The 18911-nt window shown below is 40.8% G+C and overlaps 1 protein-coding gene across 5 annotated transcripts in view; it reads left to right on the top strand.

Annotated features, from left to right (window-relative positions):
• The window catches only part of CORIN (corin, serine peptidase), a 247819-nt gene that overhangs the window by 218283 nt on the left and 10625 nt on the right, over nt 1-18911 (top strand). For 3 of the 5 annotated variants that reach the window (XM_039241111.1, XM_039241112.1, XM_039241110.1), the window contains exons 17-21: nt 1272-1388; nt 4156-4205; nt 4354-4528; nt 16694-16965; nt 18566-18699. In XM_039241111.1, coding sequence (XP_039097042.1) covers nt 1272-1388; nt 4156-4205; nt 4354-4528; nt 16694-16965; nt 18566-18699 — 748 coding nt within the window. Of the gene's footprint in view, nt 1-1271; nt 1389-4155; nt 4206-4353; nt 4529-16693; nt 16966-18565; nt 18700-18911 lie in introns of those variants that run through there. The other 2 variants (XM_039241113.1, XM_039241114.1) reach the window with 2 other exon arrangements.

Here is an 18911-nt window from a genome sequence, read left to right as displayed (position 1 = left end):
CTTTCAATGTCACTGAACTTCACTTTGCTTCCCTTCCTGTGCCCTCCATACCACCCCCCTTTTTTTTCAAAAAGTGGCATCCCATTATTGGAAAAGAAAGTCACTAAGCATGAAGACTTGATGCTGGTACAATTTCAGGATTTCCAGGTTCATTTCAACCCTCAGTGCTATTGCCGTTCTTCTCAGTTATATTTGATGTGTTTCTCCAGACCCTTCCACCAGGGAACAAATCCATACACATGTCACTTTCCTCATCATCATGTGCCCCGACACCCCAAACTTTCATCTGAGGAGCTCACCTTTCACTTGGAAAGAAAGATAGAGGCTATCTGATTTGAAGTCCCTACTCCTTTCCAACTTCAGCAAAGTATCAGCTTCCTTCCGGGTTTAGAAGCAGCCCTCCTTCCTACTGTCTGAATTCATTTCTCCATTTCTTCTACCCTTGGGCCTCACGTGATGGAAGTCCAAGAGGTTTTCTGCAAATATGAATTGCGTAAAAGAACCAATTATTTCATGAATAATAGAATATTTTACATAAAACCTGATTACTTTTGAAACCCAAGGTTTTAAATCCTGGATACAGTGCAACCATATATACTTGAATGATTGAATGAGACATTCACAGAAAAGGATTGGTACAAGTCAATTAAGAAGACAGGTAAAGAGGAAAATAATAGTGTTTAACTCCCATTTCTATTTTCCAGAGTTTTTCCTAATTTTTAGTGCATAAAGATTTTACAGTCTGTTGAGAAAAACCTTTACAATTTTGTGCTGTCCAAATAGACATTACATAGCCATCAATTTACTTATTTACTTCTTTAGTTTTTACTTTATTTACTTCATTTTAAGTTATTGCTGCATTGCAGAATTACATTGGGTAAGAAGAGGGGAGAAAAAAATCCCCAGGCAGATAAATTTTTTCTTACTTTTTTTGATCCCTGCCCAAAGTTGCTCTTGTTTTTTGAGATGGAACTTTTATGTCACATATGTTAGAATTCTAACGCTTCACAAAGTTCAAGTACATGTCAGTGGAGAGCATGATTAAAACAGCTGTAACAATTTAGATCTTTATTGCTTTAGTGTATACTTTTAGTAGCTTCCTCTTTTGTTGATCACATTCCATGCCAAATTTCTAATACACACTCCCCTCTTGAAATATTGACTTACAATGTAATGTTTCTTTTTGAAAGAGAATGAGAGCTAAATAATGATATTACCTGTCAAAGGTCACTGTGATTTGAGTATTTCATTGTTATTTGTCCTTCTATTAGAGAGCCATCTGTGACCAAATTGGTACAGGGACAGGAGCAAGACCAGCAGTGGCTGACGTTACACTCCAACTGGGAGAGCCTCAATGGGACCACTTTGCATGAACTGCTGGTAAAAGGGTAAGACACCCTTCACAAGAGCTGTGTAGAGTGGATTATGGAGCAAGAGTGTATCATCAGGGACTTTCTCCTGTCTCTAATTTAGGATAATCCAAATGTATCACATCAATAAAGAACTTCCATCGAATGGCCTTTATATTTCAACATTGTTTGGCTTTATCTCTTCTTTCTAGACATAATTCTTTTGCTAATTATATTTTCCTTTAATGATGATTACAGAAACTATCATGGTGAAGGAAAAGGAACTTAGGTTTTAATTTTGGAGTTTTTTCAAATCCTATCCAAAGCAAATTCTCATGTCTAATATCCTACAGATGCTACATGGAACTAGTTAAGAGGGAATTGAAATAATGAGAACTGATCAAACTTGGAGAGTCTGAGGGAAAATCTGACACAAAATTAAATTATAATCAAGTAGCCTTGAAAGTCCACTTCTGGAAAATTCCCCCTAAAAAATCATGGCACCTTGAACAGGGCTGTCTCCCTTGTTTGTGGATGGAGATACAGGATGAAAATGGAAGGAATTAAGATTTATTTTGTGTCTATTAAATTATAGGGTCATAGCTATAGAGTATTTTAATAGCTTGACTAAAACTCACAGCCCACAAATGTAAGTGGTGGCCTTTCAACACAAACCAAGTTAATCTGACTCCAAAGCTTTTAATAAGTACTAGAGAAACGACTTCCTAATAATTTCAGAGGAGAAATGTAAATGTAAGCCATTTTTCTTTAGAATGTCTTGAAGATTTCCCCATAGACAAAAATCTGCCACCAGATTTCTGAACAATGACCTGGATCTTTCAATGGAGTGATTTGTTTCCCCAAATTGCAAATGCCAGAAAAGCCCTTTCAGGTTAAACACATACATACATAAATTTCATTCTAAATTGGGAGTTGGTAGAACTGGATCTAGTTCTGGCTTGCTACCTAGATTTGTGATCTTCTATAACCACAATTTCCTATCAAATAAGGAGTTGGTACAGGATAGTCTTCCCTGTCTTTTCCTATTCCTGCAAGTTATGATTTGGGGATCTAAAATAGCAACTTAGTACTGAGTATCTCTTCTGTGTCAGGTTCAGTGCTAGACTGTGAGAAGATGAAGGAGTGAATGAGGGGGACAAGGGCTCTGGTCTTAAGAAACCTACATTGTATAAGTAGACAGAGAGACTAAGTTAGTAAATAAAATAAATTTCAGGTATTTGAAAATACTACAAAGAATTTAAGGGTAACAAGATAGGGAGTAAAGAGGAGACAGGACTTCAGGTTGTGGGAAGGCAAAAAGCAAACATACTTTTTCCGTATTATATAATTTATTGATACAAATAATTACACATACCTCCATGCAAATTGAGCAAGAAATGAAAATAAAGCAATTCCTCAAAAGGGAATGTAGACATGGCATATTTAGAGATACTTCTTTCTTTCCTAGTGGGCTAGGATTCTAAGCATGTCACAGTATTTAAAAAAAAAATTTAAAGTTTACTTATTTTGAGAGAGACAGAGACAGCGTGAGTAAGATAGGGACAGAGAGAGAGAGAGGGCGAGAGAGAGAATCCTAAGCAGGCTCCACACTGCCAGCATAGAGCCTGGTGCAAAGCTCGAACTCATGAAACCATGAGATCATGACCTGAGCTGAAACCAAGAGTTGGGTCACCTAACCGCCTAACCGACTGAGCCACACAGACACCCCATTGACAAACCCAAAGTATCTTTTGTTTTTTAAAGTTACACTGTGAATAAATGCTTCATGGTTGAAAGAAAACTTTGTGATTGAAACTTAATGTGCCCTAAGTTGAATGCTCTTGTGTAGCCACATTAATAGATGCTTAAACATGGCCCATGTTCTTAGCTTTAAACGTTAACTGTGGTGTTTAGAAAGGTCTTTCTTTCCTGAACCCATTATTCCTATAATTCTACTGACTGGCTCTGATCCTGCCATCTAGGGTTACATGGAGTTAATTTAACCCCCTTCTTCTTGTCAGCCAATCATAAATCCACATTTGAATTTTTTTTCAAGTTTACTTATTTTAAGAGAGAGAGAGGGAGAGAGAGAGAGGGAAAGAGGAAATCCCAAGCAAGCTCCACACCACCAGCACAGAGCCTGATGTAGGGCTCAAACCCACGAAACTGTGGGATCATGACTGACCCAGAATCAAGAGTTGGACGTTCAACCAACTGAGCCACCCAGGTGCCCTAGATCCACATTTTATTATCACAAGTCTCTTCACGATTCTTTTCCTGTCTACTCAAATCCTTTATCTGTTCTCTAACTTTTTGAAGTAATATTTTATTTCTCCAAACTATTTCCAACTTGTTTTGGACATCCACACTCTCTCCCTAAGCATAAAAATCTAATATGCTCCCTCCTCACCAAAAACCCTAAGAAATCACCCAGTTCCCTTGCTTTCCTTTGAAAATCATGGTTTGAGTCAATATTCTTTCTGGGTGATGCCACCAGCCAAATTGATGTGGAAAATGTTGCTAACAATAGTTCCTTTTCCCTCACAGGTGAAAATATATTATGATAATATTAAGTCAACTAAAAAAAAAAAGTACATATCTGTCGTGTACCCACATTTCCAAGGTGATATTTGACAATAGCCCTACACGAATTCCTCAAGAATTCCTGCACTAAAGTACAGATAATCTTTACTCAAAAAATACAACCTCTGGGAAGAGTGGAACCTCTGTCTTGCTTTTTGGTGGTAAAGTGTTTGAAGTAAACAATAAATAGTAACTTTATGCCATTTTATGTTTCCAAATCTAGGCAGACTTGTCATAGCAGAAGTAAGATTTCTCTTCTGTGTACTAAACAAGGTGAGAGAATTAGTGGTGTAGCAATGGAATATGAACTTAACTGGGTTAGCTCCGGGCAAAAACAATGACTTGCACTTAACAGCAAAGATCCAAGCATGGAGCTGGGTTTGTCGGTGAATCGCCCACTGTCTTTCCTGCTCCCTGGTAGACTGTGGGCGCCGCCCTGCCGCCCGAATGAACAAGAGGATCCTTGGGGGTCGAACGAGTCGCCCTGGAAGGTGGCCATGGCAGTGTTCCCTGCAGAGCGAACCCAGCGGACACATTTGCGGCTGTGTCCTCATTGCCAAGAAGTGGGTCCTGACAGTTGCCCATTGCTTCGAGGGGTAAGCTGCATCCTTCGGCTTTGCCTGCAACTGATCATTCTGTCACTTGGGCATTCTTAGTGGCATATATAATTCTGAGAAGCCACGTCAGTGCAGAGGCCACAGTTGATCTACTTCCTTTATCTGCTTAGATTTTCCTACCCTTGATGTTGTCATCCTATTCATGTGCTGATCATTTGTTGGCAATGGATGTATATTGCTTATGATTTTTCCCTAAAGAGGGAGGAAGTGGAAGAGGTGTAGAAGGTTGACTCTCCAGCTAGCATGAGTCTCTTTTCTATTCCCCTTAAACGCATCAAATACATCTGAAGTTCAATAGAGGGGATTTACGTTTACTACGGTGAGGTTAGCTGGAGGGATTTGGGAAGAGTTTGAGAAGCAGAGTTAAAGGTACCACAATATGTGTATTAGGGTTCTCAGAGAATGAGAGACGAGGGGTGAAATTATTTTGAGACCCTGTCTCACATGATTGTGGGGGTGCTGGTGAGGTAGATCGGCAGCCTGAAGTCTCAGGGAGAGGTTCAGTTTGAATGCAAAGGCAGACTGTTGGCAAAATTGCTTCTTGCTCAGGGGAGGTCAGTCTTTGTTCTCTTAATGTCTCCACTTTGGGGGATGCAGATAATCATATTATGGAGGGTAATCTGCTTTATTCAAAGTCCACCAATTTAAATGTTCATCTTGCCCAAAGAAACCTTCACAAAAGCATCCAGAACAACATTTCACCAAATATTTGGGCACTGCATTTGGCCTAACCTCATCGGCATATAAAATTCATCACATTATGCCTAAAAGGACTAGAAAAATAAGATGAAGGAAAGCTATACTCTAAATTGACAAGTATCACTCCAGAAGGTCCTCACCTGTTCCAACTACCTGCTGTGTAAACCTTAAGAGCAAAAAAATAAACTTAAAAAATAAACACAAACCAAACAATACCAACAACAAACAAACAAAAAATCTGAAACACTGAGTATGTTCACACAAGATCCTGGGGGTCAGACATTTGGTCATGACATGGCTGGTGCAGTCTGTCTCTGATCAGAATGTCTGGGGCCTCGGTTGAAAGATTCTAAGGCTGAGGGCTAGAACCATCGGAAGTCAGGCAGTCAATGCTGCCTGTTGGCTGGGGCCTTAGTATATCTCCATATGGGACTCACACCATGGTGGCTGGTCCCCAGAGCCAGCTTCTCAAACTGCGAGCCGGGAGGAAGGTGCTGTTGACTTTTTTGACCTACCTTCCAAAACCCACATGGTACGTCCCCTATGTGGCTGGTCAGAGTCCTCACAAGCCCCACTCAGATCCAAAGGCAAGAAACAAAGACCTCTTCTCTCAGTAGGAGGAAGACTTGAGGGCATGTTTTAAAATCACCCATACCATTTTTTCTATTTATTTTTAATAATTTTACTTTCTTTCAAGATAAAATTAAATATTAAATAATAGCAAAAATTCCAAATAACTCATAGTTCTATCAGTTAACCAAATCAATTATTTTCATTTGATCAGGTTAATTTCTCCAAAAAAAATGCAATTTCTTCTTTTTTTGTCTATTTATATTTTTTCTTAGCTTTGCCACCTTCTGTGTCACCATGGGTCAATTTATTAACGTCTCTGGGCCACAGCTTCTTCACTTATGACATGTGGGAAATAATATTCCCTACCTCACAGGGCTGGTGCCGGCAGTAAGTGAAATAGTCTTACGCAAAGCCTTGAGAACCATGCCTGACATTGATCAGTAAGCTCTCCATAAAGGTCGGCTGTTCTTTCAAAAAAATACTGCTGAAAACATGCATTTTACCTTTTGCGGTATCACATGAGTATCTTTGCATTTTGCGAGCTGTATTTTTACCTTCTCCCTTCTCATCATCCTCACAGTAACCCCTGTTAGAGCCGAGGGACTATTCTTCACAGCGGTGAACACATACACTTTTCACAGGGTGCTGCTGTTTACATTTACGATTTGGAATCACACTCTGTTTTTGTTTGTTACGTTGTTTTTCTCATTTAACAGTATATCATGGACCTCCCTCTAGGTTAATGAATGTAGCTCTCCCTCACTCTTTTTCAAGCCTGAATGATATTCCATTTTATTGATTTACCATAACTTTTTCTGTTATTCCCCAGTTGATGGACATTCAGGTTAGTTCCACTCTGCTACCATGTTAGCAATACTGCAATATGTCTTCTCAAACACAGCTACTCATCTTCTGGTCCTTTCTGCTACAGACTAGAGTCCCAGCATATGTACTGAGCTCTACAGGGGGGTTATAGAAATGAATGCATGTTTCCTTCCTTGAAGTGCTACCCTTGTAAGGAGATGGACATTTAAACAAGTAGTTAGAATACAATTATGAAATAGAAATGTGTATATCCAGTTGATTGTTCTTTATGGGAAAAGAAAATATAAAAAATCAAACCAGTGCCTCCTCTTGAGAACTTCTAGTGTGTAAGACCCAGAATGATTGGAAGAGTCTGTGTAGTTATGTCAGGAAATGCACTACAATGTTATTGCTTTGGAAGGGGCCAGATGTTTCCAGATGTCTGTCCCCGTTCTGATGTAGAACTCCGTGATCAGCAGAAGATGATACTAGCAAGACTACATTCATCAAAAGATGATTACTTAAGTAAATCCAACAGTACTCTTTATGCGCTAGTTAAACCAGGTTCATACACCACTTTTGTCATTTCCACATGTGGTATCCGAGCTTCCTGTCATTGACAGCTCTGTAAAGCTAAGAAGAAACTTTGCATTAGAGAAGAAATATGTGTTTACAATTAAGGAAATGTATATAATATCAAAGGTCTTGGTGAAATTTCATGGAACACTAGACATAACAGAACTGTCAACAGGGATCTGGTCTGTTCATAAAAAGCTAGAAATTGCCCAACTTTGAATAAGCCTTGTCTTGAATATGTGCTAATAACTGACTCAATTTTACAATCTCTCCAGTGGCCTGCAAAGCTTTGAGAACTTCTAATTGTAAGCCTTATTCTCTGCTGGAGTCATCAACTGCTGCAATTAATGGGATTTACTTCATACCGTCATCCCATACTTTGGCAAGGCCCAGCATGACCCATCAGTAGGCCTTATCAGCCTGTCTTTTTAAATTATATTGGTAGGGGAAAAAAAAAGACAAGTTTGTTTTGCTCTTTTATGAAAAAGTATTTTAAAATCCCAAATGAAAATTAAAAACATGAGTTACTAGGCTGATGACACCAAGCCCCATATGCCCTAATAACAACTCAACTTCAACCGTTCTGAGCAAGAAAGACTTTGACTTGCAGGGGTAATTTAACATGCATTGTTCTTGCCTTCTCCTGCCTCTGGAAGCCATAAGACTGGACTTTCTAGGCTGGCACGCAAGAAGTAATTGTCAGAAGCAGCTAATTCCTCTCCAGGAAATGCCCATGAAAAATGATCCCCTCACTATCTGATCACAACCCTTAACCCCACCACGCTATCCATGCCGTGATTTCTCCCAACCAGCTCTTCTGTCCAACAGGACTGTGGCTGCTGGTCTGCATGTGTCCCCCAGTGATTTCAGTCCTCTAGTCTTCTCATGCCCTTCTCTTCACAGTTAACCTTGTGTGCCAGGCGAATCACTTCAGTCCTCTCACCGAGACCTACAGTGTCTTCATCCCTGGGTTTGTCTGCCATTCAAACCAGGCAGATGTCCAAAAATGAGTCAATGCAAATACCTCATGTTCTGATCCTAATATTCTTGCTTTTCAGAATTGAGGGTGGACATTACCCAAGAGTGCAGATCAGCACCATCCCTGACTTTCAACATCAACTAGACTTTTAATATTACTCTGTCATCTTTCTACCTTCTTCTGGAGAGCTCCCTCTCTCATTGATGTAGAATAAAATCACTGTGCTCGTCCAGCCCTCCTAATCTAACAGTCTATTACTGCACTCAGAAAAGGAAGTGAGAGGTTTGGTCTGACTTTTTATTAAAAGTTAAATCGTGTTGTGTCCTCATGATTCCCTCTTTATCTCTAGGTGCTTATGAAATGTGCCAGTAATTCACAATTTGTTCTTCTGTCCCATTCCCTTAAGGGATTTTATCCACTTCCATCAGTAATGGTGTCCACTAAAGCAGAAATTCTTCATCTTGGATCCATACTTCCCCTGAGGTGCTGTTTTCCAGCATCACTGAAAAATAAGCAAGTGTGGTTTTAAAAAGTCCTCGGTGACAATGACCTGACTCTATCCTTGCCACTGTGCTGCCTACTATGGAGATATTCTCTCATCCTCCTCTCTCCAGGGGAAAATATCTAGGATGTACTCAGAAGTTGGCTTAAAATATGGGCCCAACCTCATAGTTTCTGGGGCTCACAGGAACTGGGAGCTCCTCCCCTCTTAAGATTTGTAGTTAGTCATTGTTTCTTGTAGTCAAACAACTACCTACTATGTACTCTGCATCTGGACCTGAACAGCTAGCCATTGCTGAAGAATATCACACACCTCACTGCTAACTGAGCTCACATAAAATGTGTGATCACGAATCTCAAATGAGCATCTAACAATATGGGGCACTTCCAGTACGATTCCACAGTAAAGTCACTTTTCTACCCTCAGAGACAGTTATCTGACATTTTCTCCTCTCTCCCCAAATTCTCTTCAGTCTCCATTGACCTCACCTCATACTTATGGAGAGAACAGACACTATCATATATTCCACCTTGTCTCATTCTTAATCCCAACAAATTACCTGCAAATATGTATATCCCCTACTTTCCCCTGACTTATGGTGGAAGATGTCTCTTTTGTATTTAAGACAATCATACCCTCCTTCATCTTTTTCAAGACTTTATTTTTAAAATAATCATTTCCATTTTGCATCATCAGTTTCTCCCTTTTTTGCTGGGTCATTCTCTTCAACAAACATGCCTTGATATCACTAACTTGAGCCCCCTTCTCTTGACTTTCCATCTCTTTTCAACTACTGGTCTCTTTGGCTAGTATTCACAGTAAAATCCCGAAAAGACTTTGGCACAGTCACTGTCTTCCCTTTTCCACTTTTTGTTTTCTCCTCAACCCACACTGGTTGAGCTCTCATCAAGGTCACCACAAAAATAGCACTTATCGAAGTCTTTGATGACTTCCATCTTGCCATATTCGATGGCGACTTTTCAGTTTTTGACTTACTGGAACCCTCCCAAGTATTTCATCACTACATCTTTCTTGAAATACTTTCTTCACTTTTATTTTAGAATAACAAAAATATTCTTGTTTTCCTCTTATTTCACTGACCTACCCATTTCTTTCTCTTTCTCCATCTCTCCCTTTTTTTATGCCATTGAGTGCATTAGTGTTCCTGATCTATTTCAGTCGTCTATCACATTACCCTATTTTGTCACTTTCAAGTGCTTGAGATAATCTTATTTCTTTATATATGCTTTAATGCAGTAGAATAAAAGCTCTATGAGGGCATGAACTGTCTTCCTCATCCTTCTGTTTTCATTTCTTTCAGCATGGCATATAGCAGCCACTCATCTTCTAGATGGTTCAAAGATGAAGTTGCCTGAGTAGTTAGGACTATAGCTTGTGTGGAACTAGAAGTGTTAATTTATCTACAGAAGGTCCACGATGTCTCACTGCACTGAGTCCTCCCAAATCTTAGACCACGAATCTGTTCAACATTGTAATGTATTAAGCCAAATGGAAAGATGAATCTTTTATGTTTTATCAAATGGAAAGATGAATCTTCTGAATATTGTCTGAGGAACATTCTCTTTGAATGGAGAAACTGGAAGCAAAGGAAACTTCGAATAGTTCTGTTTTGTCTTAGTTCTTTAGTAATATTATTTGCCACAGACAGAAACTTTCCCCTTTCCTCATTCTTGCACATTATTTTGCAGAGAAGCCTTTTTTATTTTTCCAACATTTTCCCACTTAAACAAACCCCTGCTCAGCCTATGATAAAGACTTTCCTGTAGTTACTCGACTTTCATGCCACTCGTTTGTGACAGTTTCTAGTTGCAAAGCTCTGGGATCCTTACGCAGTTGCATTTGCTTTTTAAATGTCTCTTCATTTTCTTACCACAGTCACTTGTGATGGTAGCATCAGAATTTGGCTCTTTAATTCTCTCATGTCTCTTGAGTTATACTTGCTTTAAGAGTCTGGGGGCACAATATCATGTCTGCCTTTTTTTCAAAACATTATGAAATCTGATTCTCAAATGTCTATGACATGTATCAGACTACTCCCTTCTCTTGCCTTTTCAGACCTTGGAATTACAGGATTTTTCACTTTCTGTGATGTCACCACTGGTGGCTAGCTCCCCATCAAGAAAGAGAAGATATTTTCCTGCTATCTGCATTTTATAACTCACCACTGAGTCTCCACCATGTGACATGCTTTCCTGTGGCCATACCTGATTTCTATGTAGATGCCTGTAGATCTTTCTGTTTGCTTCAGAGAAGTTTGGTAGAAAGGGTGTGCTCTAGGGGTTTAAAGGACAAGCATTCTGGTCTGTCACCATCATTTACTATCTCTGTGACTTTAGATGAGTCACTCATCTGCTGTGAGTCACTGCTTTCTCTTCTCTGAAATGGAATTAGAATTCCTATTTACATCTCACAGTTGGTGAGAAGATCACTTGAAATATTGTGTATAGAAATACTTGGAAAGCTATAAAACAGAACTCTTATACTAATAAAATGTAGGCTGCTGGTTTATTTTGCTTATTGTATTGCTGTCTGTTTGTTTGTTTTGCCAGCATTTAAAACTGTGGACTCCATACAAGGAATCCAGAGCTCTGGCTTCCCTTGAACATTAAAAAAAAAAAAAAAAAAAAAAAAAAAAAGTCAGGTTACACCAAGCATTCCAACATGACAGCAAAATGCAGGAGTTGAGATGCAGTTGGTGGGCAGAGCTTATGATTGACACACTGTCCTTAGGACTTACATCCAATCCCTTCACACATTCACTCTGTGATCACCCTATTCTAAAGTCTATTCACCAGGTGCGTTGTGGAGAATTCTTTAGAAATACCAAGGGCAGAGCACTATCTTATAAGTAAGAGGTTGGTAAGATTCGTAGAACAGCAATGATGCCATCGTGTGAGATTTCTTTACTTAGTGCAAATTTGGTCACCTTCAAACTACCTCCAAATCACCACTTAGCTGTGCTATTTCTATAGTAACAATTGTAAAAATAGGGTGATTTCTATCACAGGTGTTAATTATAAATATTAGTTTTCTTTTCTTAAAGTGATAAATAAAAGATAGTAAAGCAAAATCAGAAAGGGTGAAAGAAAGGAAAATTTTGTGTTCTTAAGAAGTTAGAAAATCTCTAAACCTGGCTAGCTGAATTAAGTAAAAATGTGCCATTTTTGTGTCTAAACTCAAATTCAGGGTGGCAGGTTATAAACCAAAGTGACCAGTTCTTACGACCAGAGACATCGTGCTTGCAATTTTGTGTAAATTTTCTTGCATGTCATCTGAGATGTGTACAAAGCTGGCCTTTCTCTCTCGAGCTGATGTTCAAAGAATTCTAGGTTAAAATCATGTGATCTCAATGTTCTCTGTAGGGTGTTTTGATTACTAAAGCAGTCATCTAGGCATGAGACAAATTAGACCTTAAATGTGAATTTCAGACAAGGAAATAACATCTGGAGCAAGAATGAAAGGAGTAAAGGGGTCTCTTAATGTCTTCCTCAGCCATTTTTTTTTTTTTTTAGAGAGAGTGAGAGTGCACATGTGCATGGGTTGGGGGAGGGGCAAAGAGAGAGGGGAGGGATTGAGAGAGAGAAAGAGAGTCAGTCTCAAGCACGCTCCATGCCCAGCACAGAGCCCAATGTGGAGCCCAATATGGAGCTAGGTCTCAAGACCCTGAGGTCTTGACCTGAGCCTAAATCAAGAGTTGGACCTTAGCCAACAGAGCCACCCAGGTGCCCCATCTGCCATTTTCTGGGCTTCCTCTCTGCCTGCTTCATCCCTCCCAGAGCATGAGGGGTCTCTGCAGAAACTTCTTTAAGGATGCGCCAGCTCTCTGTACTGCTGCTTTGAGGTCTGACAGCTCAGTTTGAAAAAAATCCTCCTTTTGCTGAAGGTTTTCAGCTGCTGTAATTGGCTTTTTTTCTTTCTCACTCAAACTCTTCACTAAAACACCCAGGTGAACCTGGCATATTCCTGTGTGTTTCTCCACAGGATAATTTTGAACTGAAACTAGACTCCTGTGGCATTCATGAAGCTCTAAATTTTCTTTCCTCTTTTTGCTTCCACCAACACGGGGCTGTCTCTGCTATTATTCCTGACTCATTCTTTCTGGCATGTGTTTAATATGTCCATTTACCATTTAGACACAATTCCCTCACTTCACATGCCTGTTTCAAACAAGAGCTTGTGGGTTTTCCTGGTTTTTGCCACCCTTGGGGAAAAACATTAAAAGAGACTTTATTTTTCCCATCACACTCATAACTAAAAGGAAAAAGAACAATATCTCACAGATGACAAAAATTATGTAAATTTCCTGTGTATTCTGTTTGTTTTTGGTGGGTGTTAATGTCAAAAGGACAGTAACTTATGTAGCAAGAAACTGCTAGATACAAGTTAATGACATTTAGCAGTTTCATTTTTCACTGTTAGAATTATATTAAGCACAATATAGTAATTAAGTCTGAAACTGATGCTATTTCATCTTGTTATGAATAACTTGCAGTGTTCAACTGTTTGAAATACTACTTGTGATTTAAGCAAATGGATAAGTATTTGTTATAAACAAAATTTAGGAGCTGAGGATCAAGGGCAAGGAGCAATTAAATAGGCACAAGTTTGAAATAAATTGATTTCAGATGCCTTAAATGATAGAATCTCAAGTGAATATTGAATTTCTCAAATGGTCATACCCTTGCCATTGTATGGGAGGGAGAGGAGGAAGTGAAACGAGGACAGAAGAGAGGAAAGGAAGGAGAGGAAGATGGAAGGGAGAGGAAAGAAGGGAAGAAGGGAGAGAGAAAAGGGAGGAGAGGGAGGGAAGGAAGGAAGAGACGAAGGGAGAGAGGAAAGGAGGGAAGAAGAGTGGGTGGAAAGACAGAAGGAAGGGAAGGAAGGAGGGAGGGAAGAAGGAATGAAGGAAGGGAGGGGGAGAGGGAGGGAAAGGGAGGGAGGGAGGGGGGAGGAAAGGGGAGGGAGGGAGGGAAAGGAAGAGAGAGGGAGCGAGTGAGGAAGGAAGGGAGAGAAAGAAAGACGTGTTCTTTGAATCATGGCCTTATTTAATGAAAAATAATTCTTCTGTAATATCATCTTGAAATGCTCATGATGTATCACTTCCTACATTTTACTATGATTGTTTCTGTAATTGTTCATCTTCACTCAGTGCTAGAGTTTGTGGGAGCGGGAACTATATCTTGCTTATTGTAGCTTCTAGCACTATGTTTGGCATGGAGGGGTTGCTATATATCCATACCTGTCTATATGTCTACAGCTAATATCTATATATCTGCATTCAAGAATGACACCAATTCCTCTTCATAGAGCCCTAATATTATTTTTCTTTACAATCCATGGACTACTTTTTTTAGAGGAGTGTTTTAGTAGAGGGCACTCCAAGAATCCAGCATTACTGTAAACAGGTTGAATGCTGACCTTGGCCACTTCTTTCCTCACCCTCCTGAAATCTCAACTTTTTGAATCTTTGCCATGAGAACATAGTGAAGGAAAGCATGCAAAAAAAAAAAAAAAAAAGTAAAAAGAAAGAAGAAGAAGGGACGTGGGTGAGTTTTTGTCAGAGACTTCTTTGGGAGCTCTTAAAAATCTTGATTCACGTAGCCCAAAGCTTTCAACTGATGTGGGGTGATGCCCAGAAAATCAGTATGTAAGAGCTCCCCACATGATTCAGTGTTCAGCCTGGACTGAAAAACAACCTTCTAGTGGGTCAGATCAACCTACTTTAGTTGAGCAAGCTCCAAGTGGGAATAGTTGACATGGCTCAGCGACGCTAACACTATGTGAGGGGGTGTCTGCTAAAACAGCTCCACTGGCACTGCGGTCCGCTCCACTCCTTTGCTCCTGGCCTATTCTGGAGGAGGGACTGGGAACGGTAGAGGGGGTGGGGAGGAGTTGATGAAGAATAGACCTTGCCTAGGTGGCCAGATTTGGCCCCTAATAAATGTTCATGCATTGAGCCATCATGAAGCAAATACTTGTTGAGAACCTGCTACGTACCTGTTCCTGGTGCCTGCAAATAAGATCGGCCGAGTCCCTGGCCTCACGGGGCTTGTATGCTGGGTACAAGGCAGAGAATAGACCAACAGATGTGTTGATATCATTGATATCAATGGGATAAAAATTCAAGCAGGGTTGAGAGTAGAGAGTGATGGGGACAGAATAAAGCCTAGACTGGGTGGCAAGGAGGATAGCTGTGAGAAGGTGGTGTTTGAGCTGAGACCTCAAAGAAGAGAAGCAGTTAAGGTGGGAACCATATGGGAGCTGAAAGGGAAGAGCCTTTGTTGGGGATATCCTCAGCATGTCCAAAACTAGAAAGTTCTTGAGGTTGGAATGGAGCAAGTCAGCTCAGGGGCCATGGGGAGAAGTCTACAATGTCTCCAGTGTGATTCAATTTCCCTGGAGAGTTATGAGCACGAGATGGACTCAATCTAATTTTTTAAAATTCTTACTTCTTACTTAGAGAGAGAGAGAGCAAGAGAGAGCAGGGGAGGGGTGGAGAGAGAGAATCCCATGTGATCTCTGCACTGGGCTCGAACTCATGAACTGTAAGATCATGACCGGAGCCCAAATTAGGAGTGGGACACTTAATTGACTAAGCCACCCAGGTGCCCCTCTAATTTTGCTTTTAAAAGGATCACTCTGCTGCTGTGAGGAAAATGGTCTCAGGGGGCTAAGTGTAGAATGGCCTCCTTTGGGGAGGCCATTGCAGTGGTCCAAGTACTTGACAGTGGTTACATTAAGATAGGTTGTGGAAGAGGGAGAAACAACAAGATTCAGGGTATATTTGAAAGTGAAGACCTGCAGATGCAGATGATGTTGGTATAAGAGAAAGACGTTTCAACTGTGTCACAGGGTTATAAGTACTAAGCATCTGTAATGCTTAGAACATTGTCAAAAGTGTGGCAAGCACTAAAAAAACCTTAGCTATTGTTAAATATACAAGCGAATGTGTTGAGTAGATGATTGGGTATTCAAATTTGCAGCTCAGGGGGGAGGGGGGAGCTAGAGATACATGTTTACGAGTTAACCAGGATTTGGTAGCATTTTAAACCATTGGACTGGATGAAATCTTCAAGGGGATGAGTAGGGAATACGAAGACTGACGGTAGAGCCTGGAGGCACTTCGACATAGACTTGAGAGCAGAGAAGAAGAGGAGACCAGAGGAAAAATGAAAAGCAAGGAGAATAAAAAGCCAAGACCTAGAAATTCCTCTGAGAAGGAGTAAGTGCCTCCAAAAAATGGCAAGTTTTTGGAGGAACCTTTTGAAAATTTCAAGCCAAAAGGCTTAACAAGTTTACCACACCTTCCAGTGGTCAGTCTCACAAAATGCTATTGTTTTTCAGCACTTGCTGGGATTATTCTAGTCAATTTCCACCTTAAAACACTTTACTCACTTATCTTTCAGAGCTCTCCGTGCCCCAGAATTTCCTTTCTCTTCTTCATGTCTTTTTATTATTTTTCCCACTCAGTGAAGCAAGTAACTACCCTGCCTGCCTTCCAAACTGAACCAGTTTTATTTTCCGAAACAGCCCCATTCTAGAAGCATGAGCTTTGCTTGCTACAAGAATACCTACTTACAAATTGCTCAGGCCATTATAGAGGTGCTTCTTATATAAATACATTGGGCAGGGAAAGAGCCAATATTTACATAAATAAAATATTTGAAAAATTACATGTACATTTTAGAGATACCTGGGTGACTCAGTCTGTTAGGCATCCAGCTCTTGGTTTTGGCTTAGGTCATGAGCTCAAGGTTCATGAGTTTGAGCCCTGTGTCAGGCTCTGCGCTGACCAACAGGGAGCTTGCTTGGGATTCTCTCTCTCTCTCTCTCTCTCTCTCTCTCTCTCCTCTTTCTGCCCCTCCCCAGCTCTTTCTTTCTCCTCTCTCTCTCAAAACAAATAAAATTCACTTTTTAAAAATTGCATGTACATTTTTACAATGTAAATTTGAGTTTAAGATGCCAATAGCTCTTGAACTGATCATTTTAGGAGAGAGAACGCTGCCGTTTGGAAAGTGGTGTTTGGCATCAACAATCTCGACCACCCGTCGACGTTCACGCAGACGCGCCTGGTGAAGAGCATCATCCTGCACCCTCGCTACAGTCGAGCGGTGGTGGACTACGACATCAGCATGGTGGAGCTGAGTGAAGACATCGCCGAAACCAGCTACGTGCGGCCCGTCTGCTTACCCGGCCCAGACCAGTCCTTGGAGCCCGATACGTACTGCTACATCACAGGCTGGGGACACATGGGCAACAAAAGTAAGCCACCATCCTCAGAAGCTCTTGCTTTTCAGCTTGTACCTGAAAAACACGATGTTACCGCCCAGCCTTTGGCACCAGGTTCCCATTTGCATTTCTAAAAATACAGCCACAGAGAGCGAATACGAGGTGCGCGTGTCACACACCCGCCTTCCACGCACGCGGGAGATGTCAGCACTTCCCGGTGTGTAGACCTGCCACGGTCACATGCAGCCCCAAAAGTCCTTCTCTGCACCCCAGATTCTTTCTCCGGGGAGCCGCTGCCGCTGCCCCGGGCTGCCCCGTGAGATCGGGTTTCTCAGTCTTGCTGGCTTCACGCCGTCTCTACCAGTGAGTGGCGCTCTGCAGGCAAAGTCACTCTCCAGAGGCCAGGCAGTTTCAGCCCCGCGGTCAGGCGGCTCGGCCACATGTCCAATTCCCTGTTATGATTTGGTCTTGTCAACATCTGTCACAAGCTGTAAGTCCTTCCAGAAGGAAACCTGATTTGCTATTCGCCTGTTTCAATTGATTAAAATAGTTTGGCTCCCTAGATGATTTAAACCTACAAAACTTAAAAATTAAACAATTTGTACTACCTACTCCCAGCCCCATAATGTATTCCCTCGTGTTGTCGGACCTACTAAAAGTTGAGAATAAGAATGTAATCAATGAGACATTTACTTTACGGTAAGTGCTGGCCACCCAGACTGTATCAAGAACACCAGCACAGCTCTTGGGAATGCTGATGTATATTGATGTCCCATTATCCCTTAGCTACTGCCAATTTGAAGGACAGTTTTTTTGTTTTTTTTTTTTTTTCCTTCTTCTCAAAATTCAGTCAGATAAGTCTGGGGCTAAGTTGAGTTTCTTTTCTATGTGATCAGTTGAGGACAGGAGGAAAAAGTCAAAAGATAGAAATGAGTCAATGCCTTCTGACAAGCTCCCATGGAAGACTTTTGAAGGCAGTGTTAGGCATGTGATGTCACCATTCCTGTGGCTCTTGGTTTTTCAGAGTTATAATTAGTACCGTGACGTGGTATAGCAGCAGAATATGCTTTATATTGTGTCTACTTGTATTGTTTCCACAATAGCCACACCAAACTCAGAGCAATCACGTGACATTGCACGTACCACATATATGGCCTGGCATGAAGAGCGAGGGTCTGAATTCAGTTAGAAAGGTCTGATTAACCCTGACTTTCTAGATTACTCTACCATGGAAAAAACAATGGCAATGGTCTATTTCACAGGATTATTGCAAAGATTAAAGAGGCCCAGAGTGCAGGTCCTGGCCTATTGTTAGCTGTTGTTCTTGTTGCAATATGTATTAAGAGGAGGAAAAGCACGAGCCAAGTGACCTAACCGAGTTACAGATGAGTCTGTGCCTCAGTTTTCCCATGGATAAAATAAAGGACTTTGACGAGATGATTCCTATCAACACTTCTAATTGGAAAATTCTGATGCCAAACAAGACTAGTCTTTGAAATGATGCTTTAAGTAAAGATTTTGGTGCTCCTGGCATACAGATGGAATCAGTTCATATACAGTTAGCCTCATCTTGAGTCATCTTACCCTCTTACATATTGTGTTTTTTTCTTCCTTTAAAAAAAAAAAAATCCAGTGCCTTTTAAGCTGCAAGAGGGAGAAGTCCGCATCATCTCTCTGGAGCACTGCCAATCCTACTTTGACATGAAGACCATCACCACCCGGATGATATGTGCCGGCTATGAGTCCGGCACAGTCGACTCATGCATGGTAAGTTGCTTTCTGGTTACTGAGGAGATTCAGTTCAGCGATAACATCAATGGGTCCATATAAACTCATTATGATTCATGTGTGGCCCTTTGGGAATATTTTTTGAACATTGCTTATTACCAAATGTTTAATTTTTCACAGTATGTACTTTACCCAATACCCAAGTGATCCTCCTAACTACCACCATGCCCTTCACCCAGGTTGCCCTCAGC

The sequence above is a fragment of the Hyaena hyaena genome, unplaced genomic scaffold (assembly GCF_003009895.1).
Source record: "Hyaena hyaena isolate Hyena2069 unplaced genomic scaffold, ASM300989v1 scaffold_187, whole genome shotgun sequence".
Taxonomy (NCBI): Eukaryota; Metazoa; Chordata; class Mammalia; order Carnivora; family Hyaenidae; genus Hyaena; species Hyaena hyaena.
This window is presented reverse-complemented; position numbering and strand designations above follow the sequence as displayed.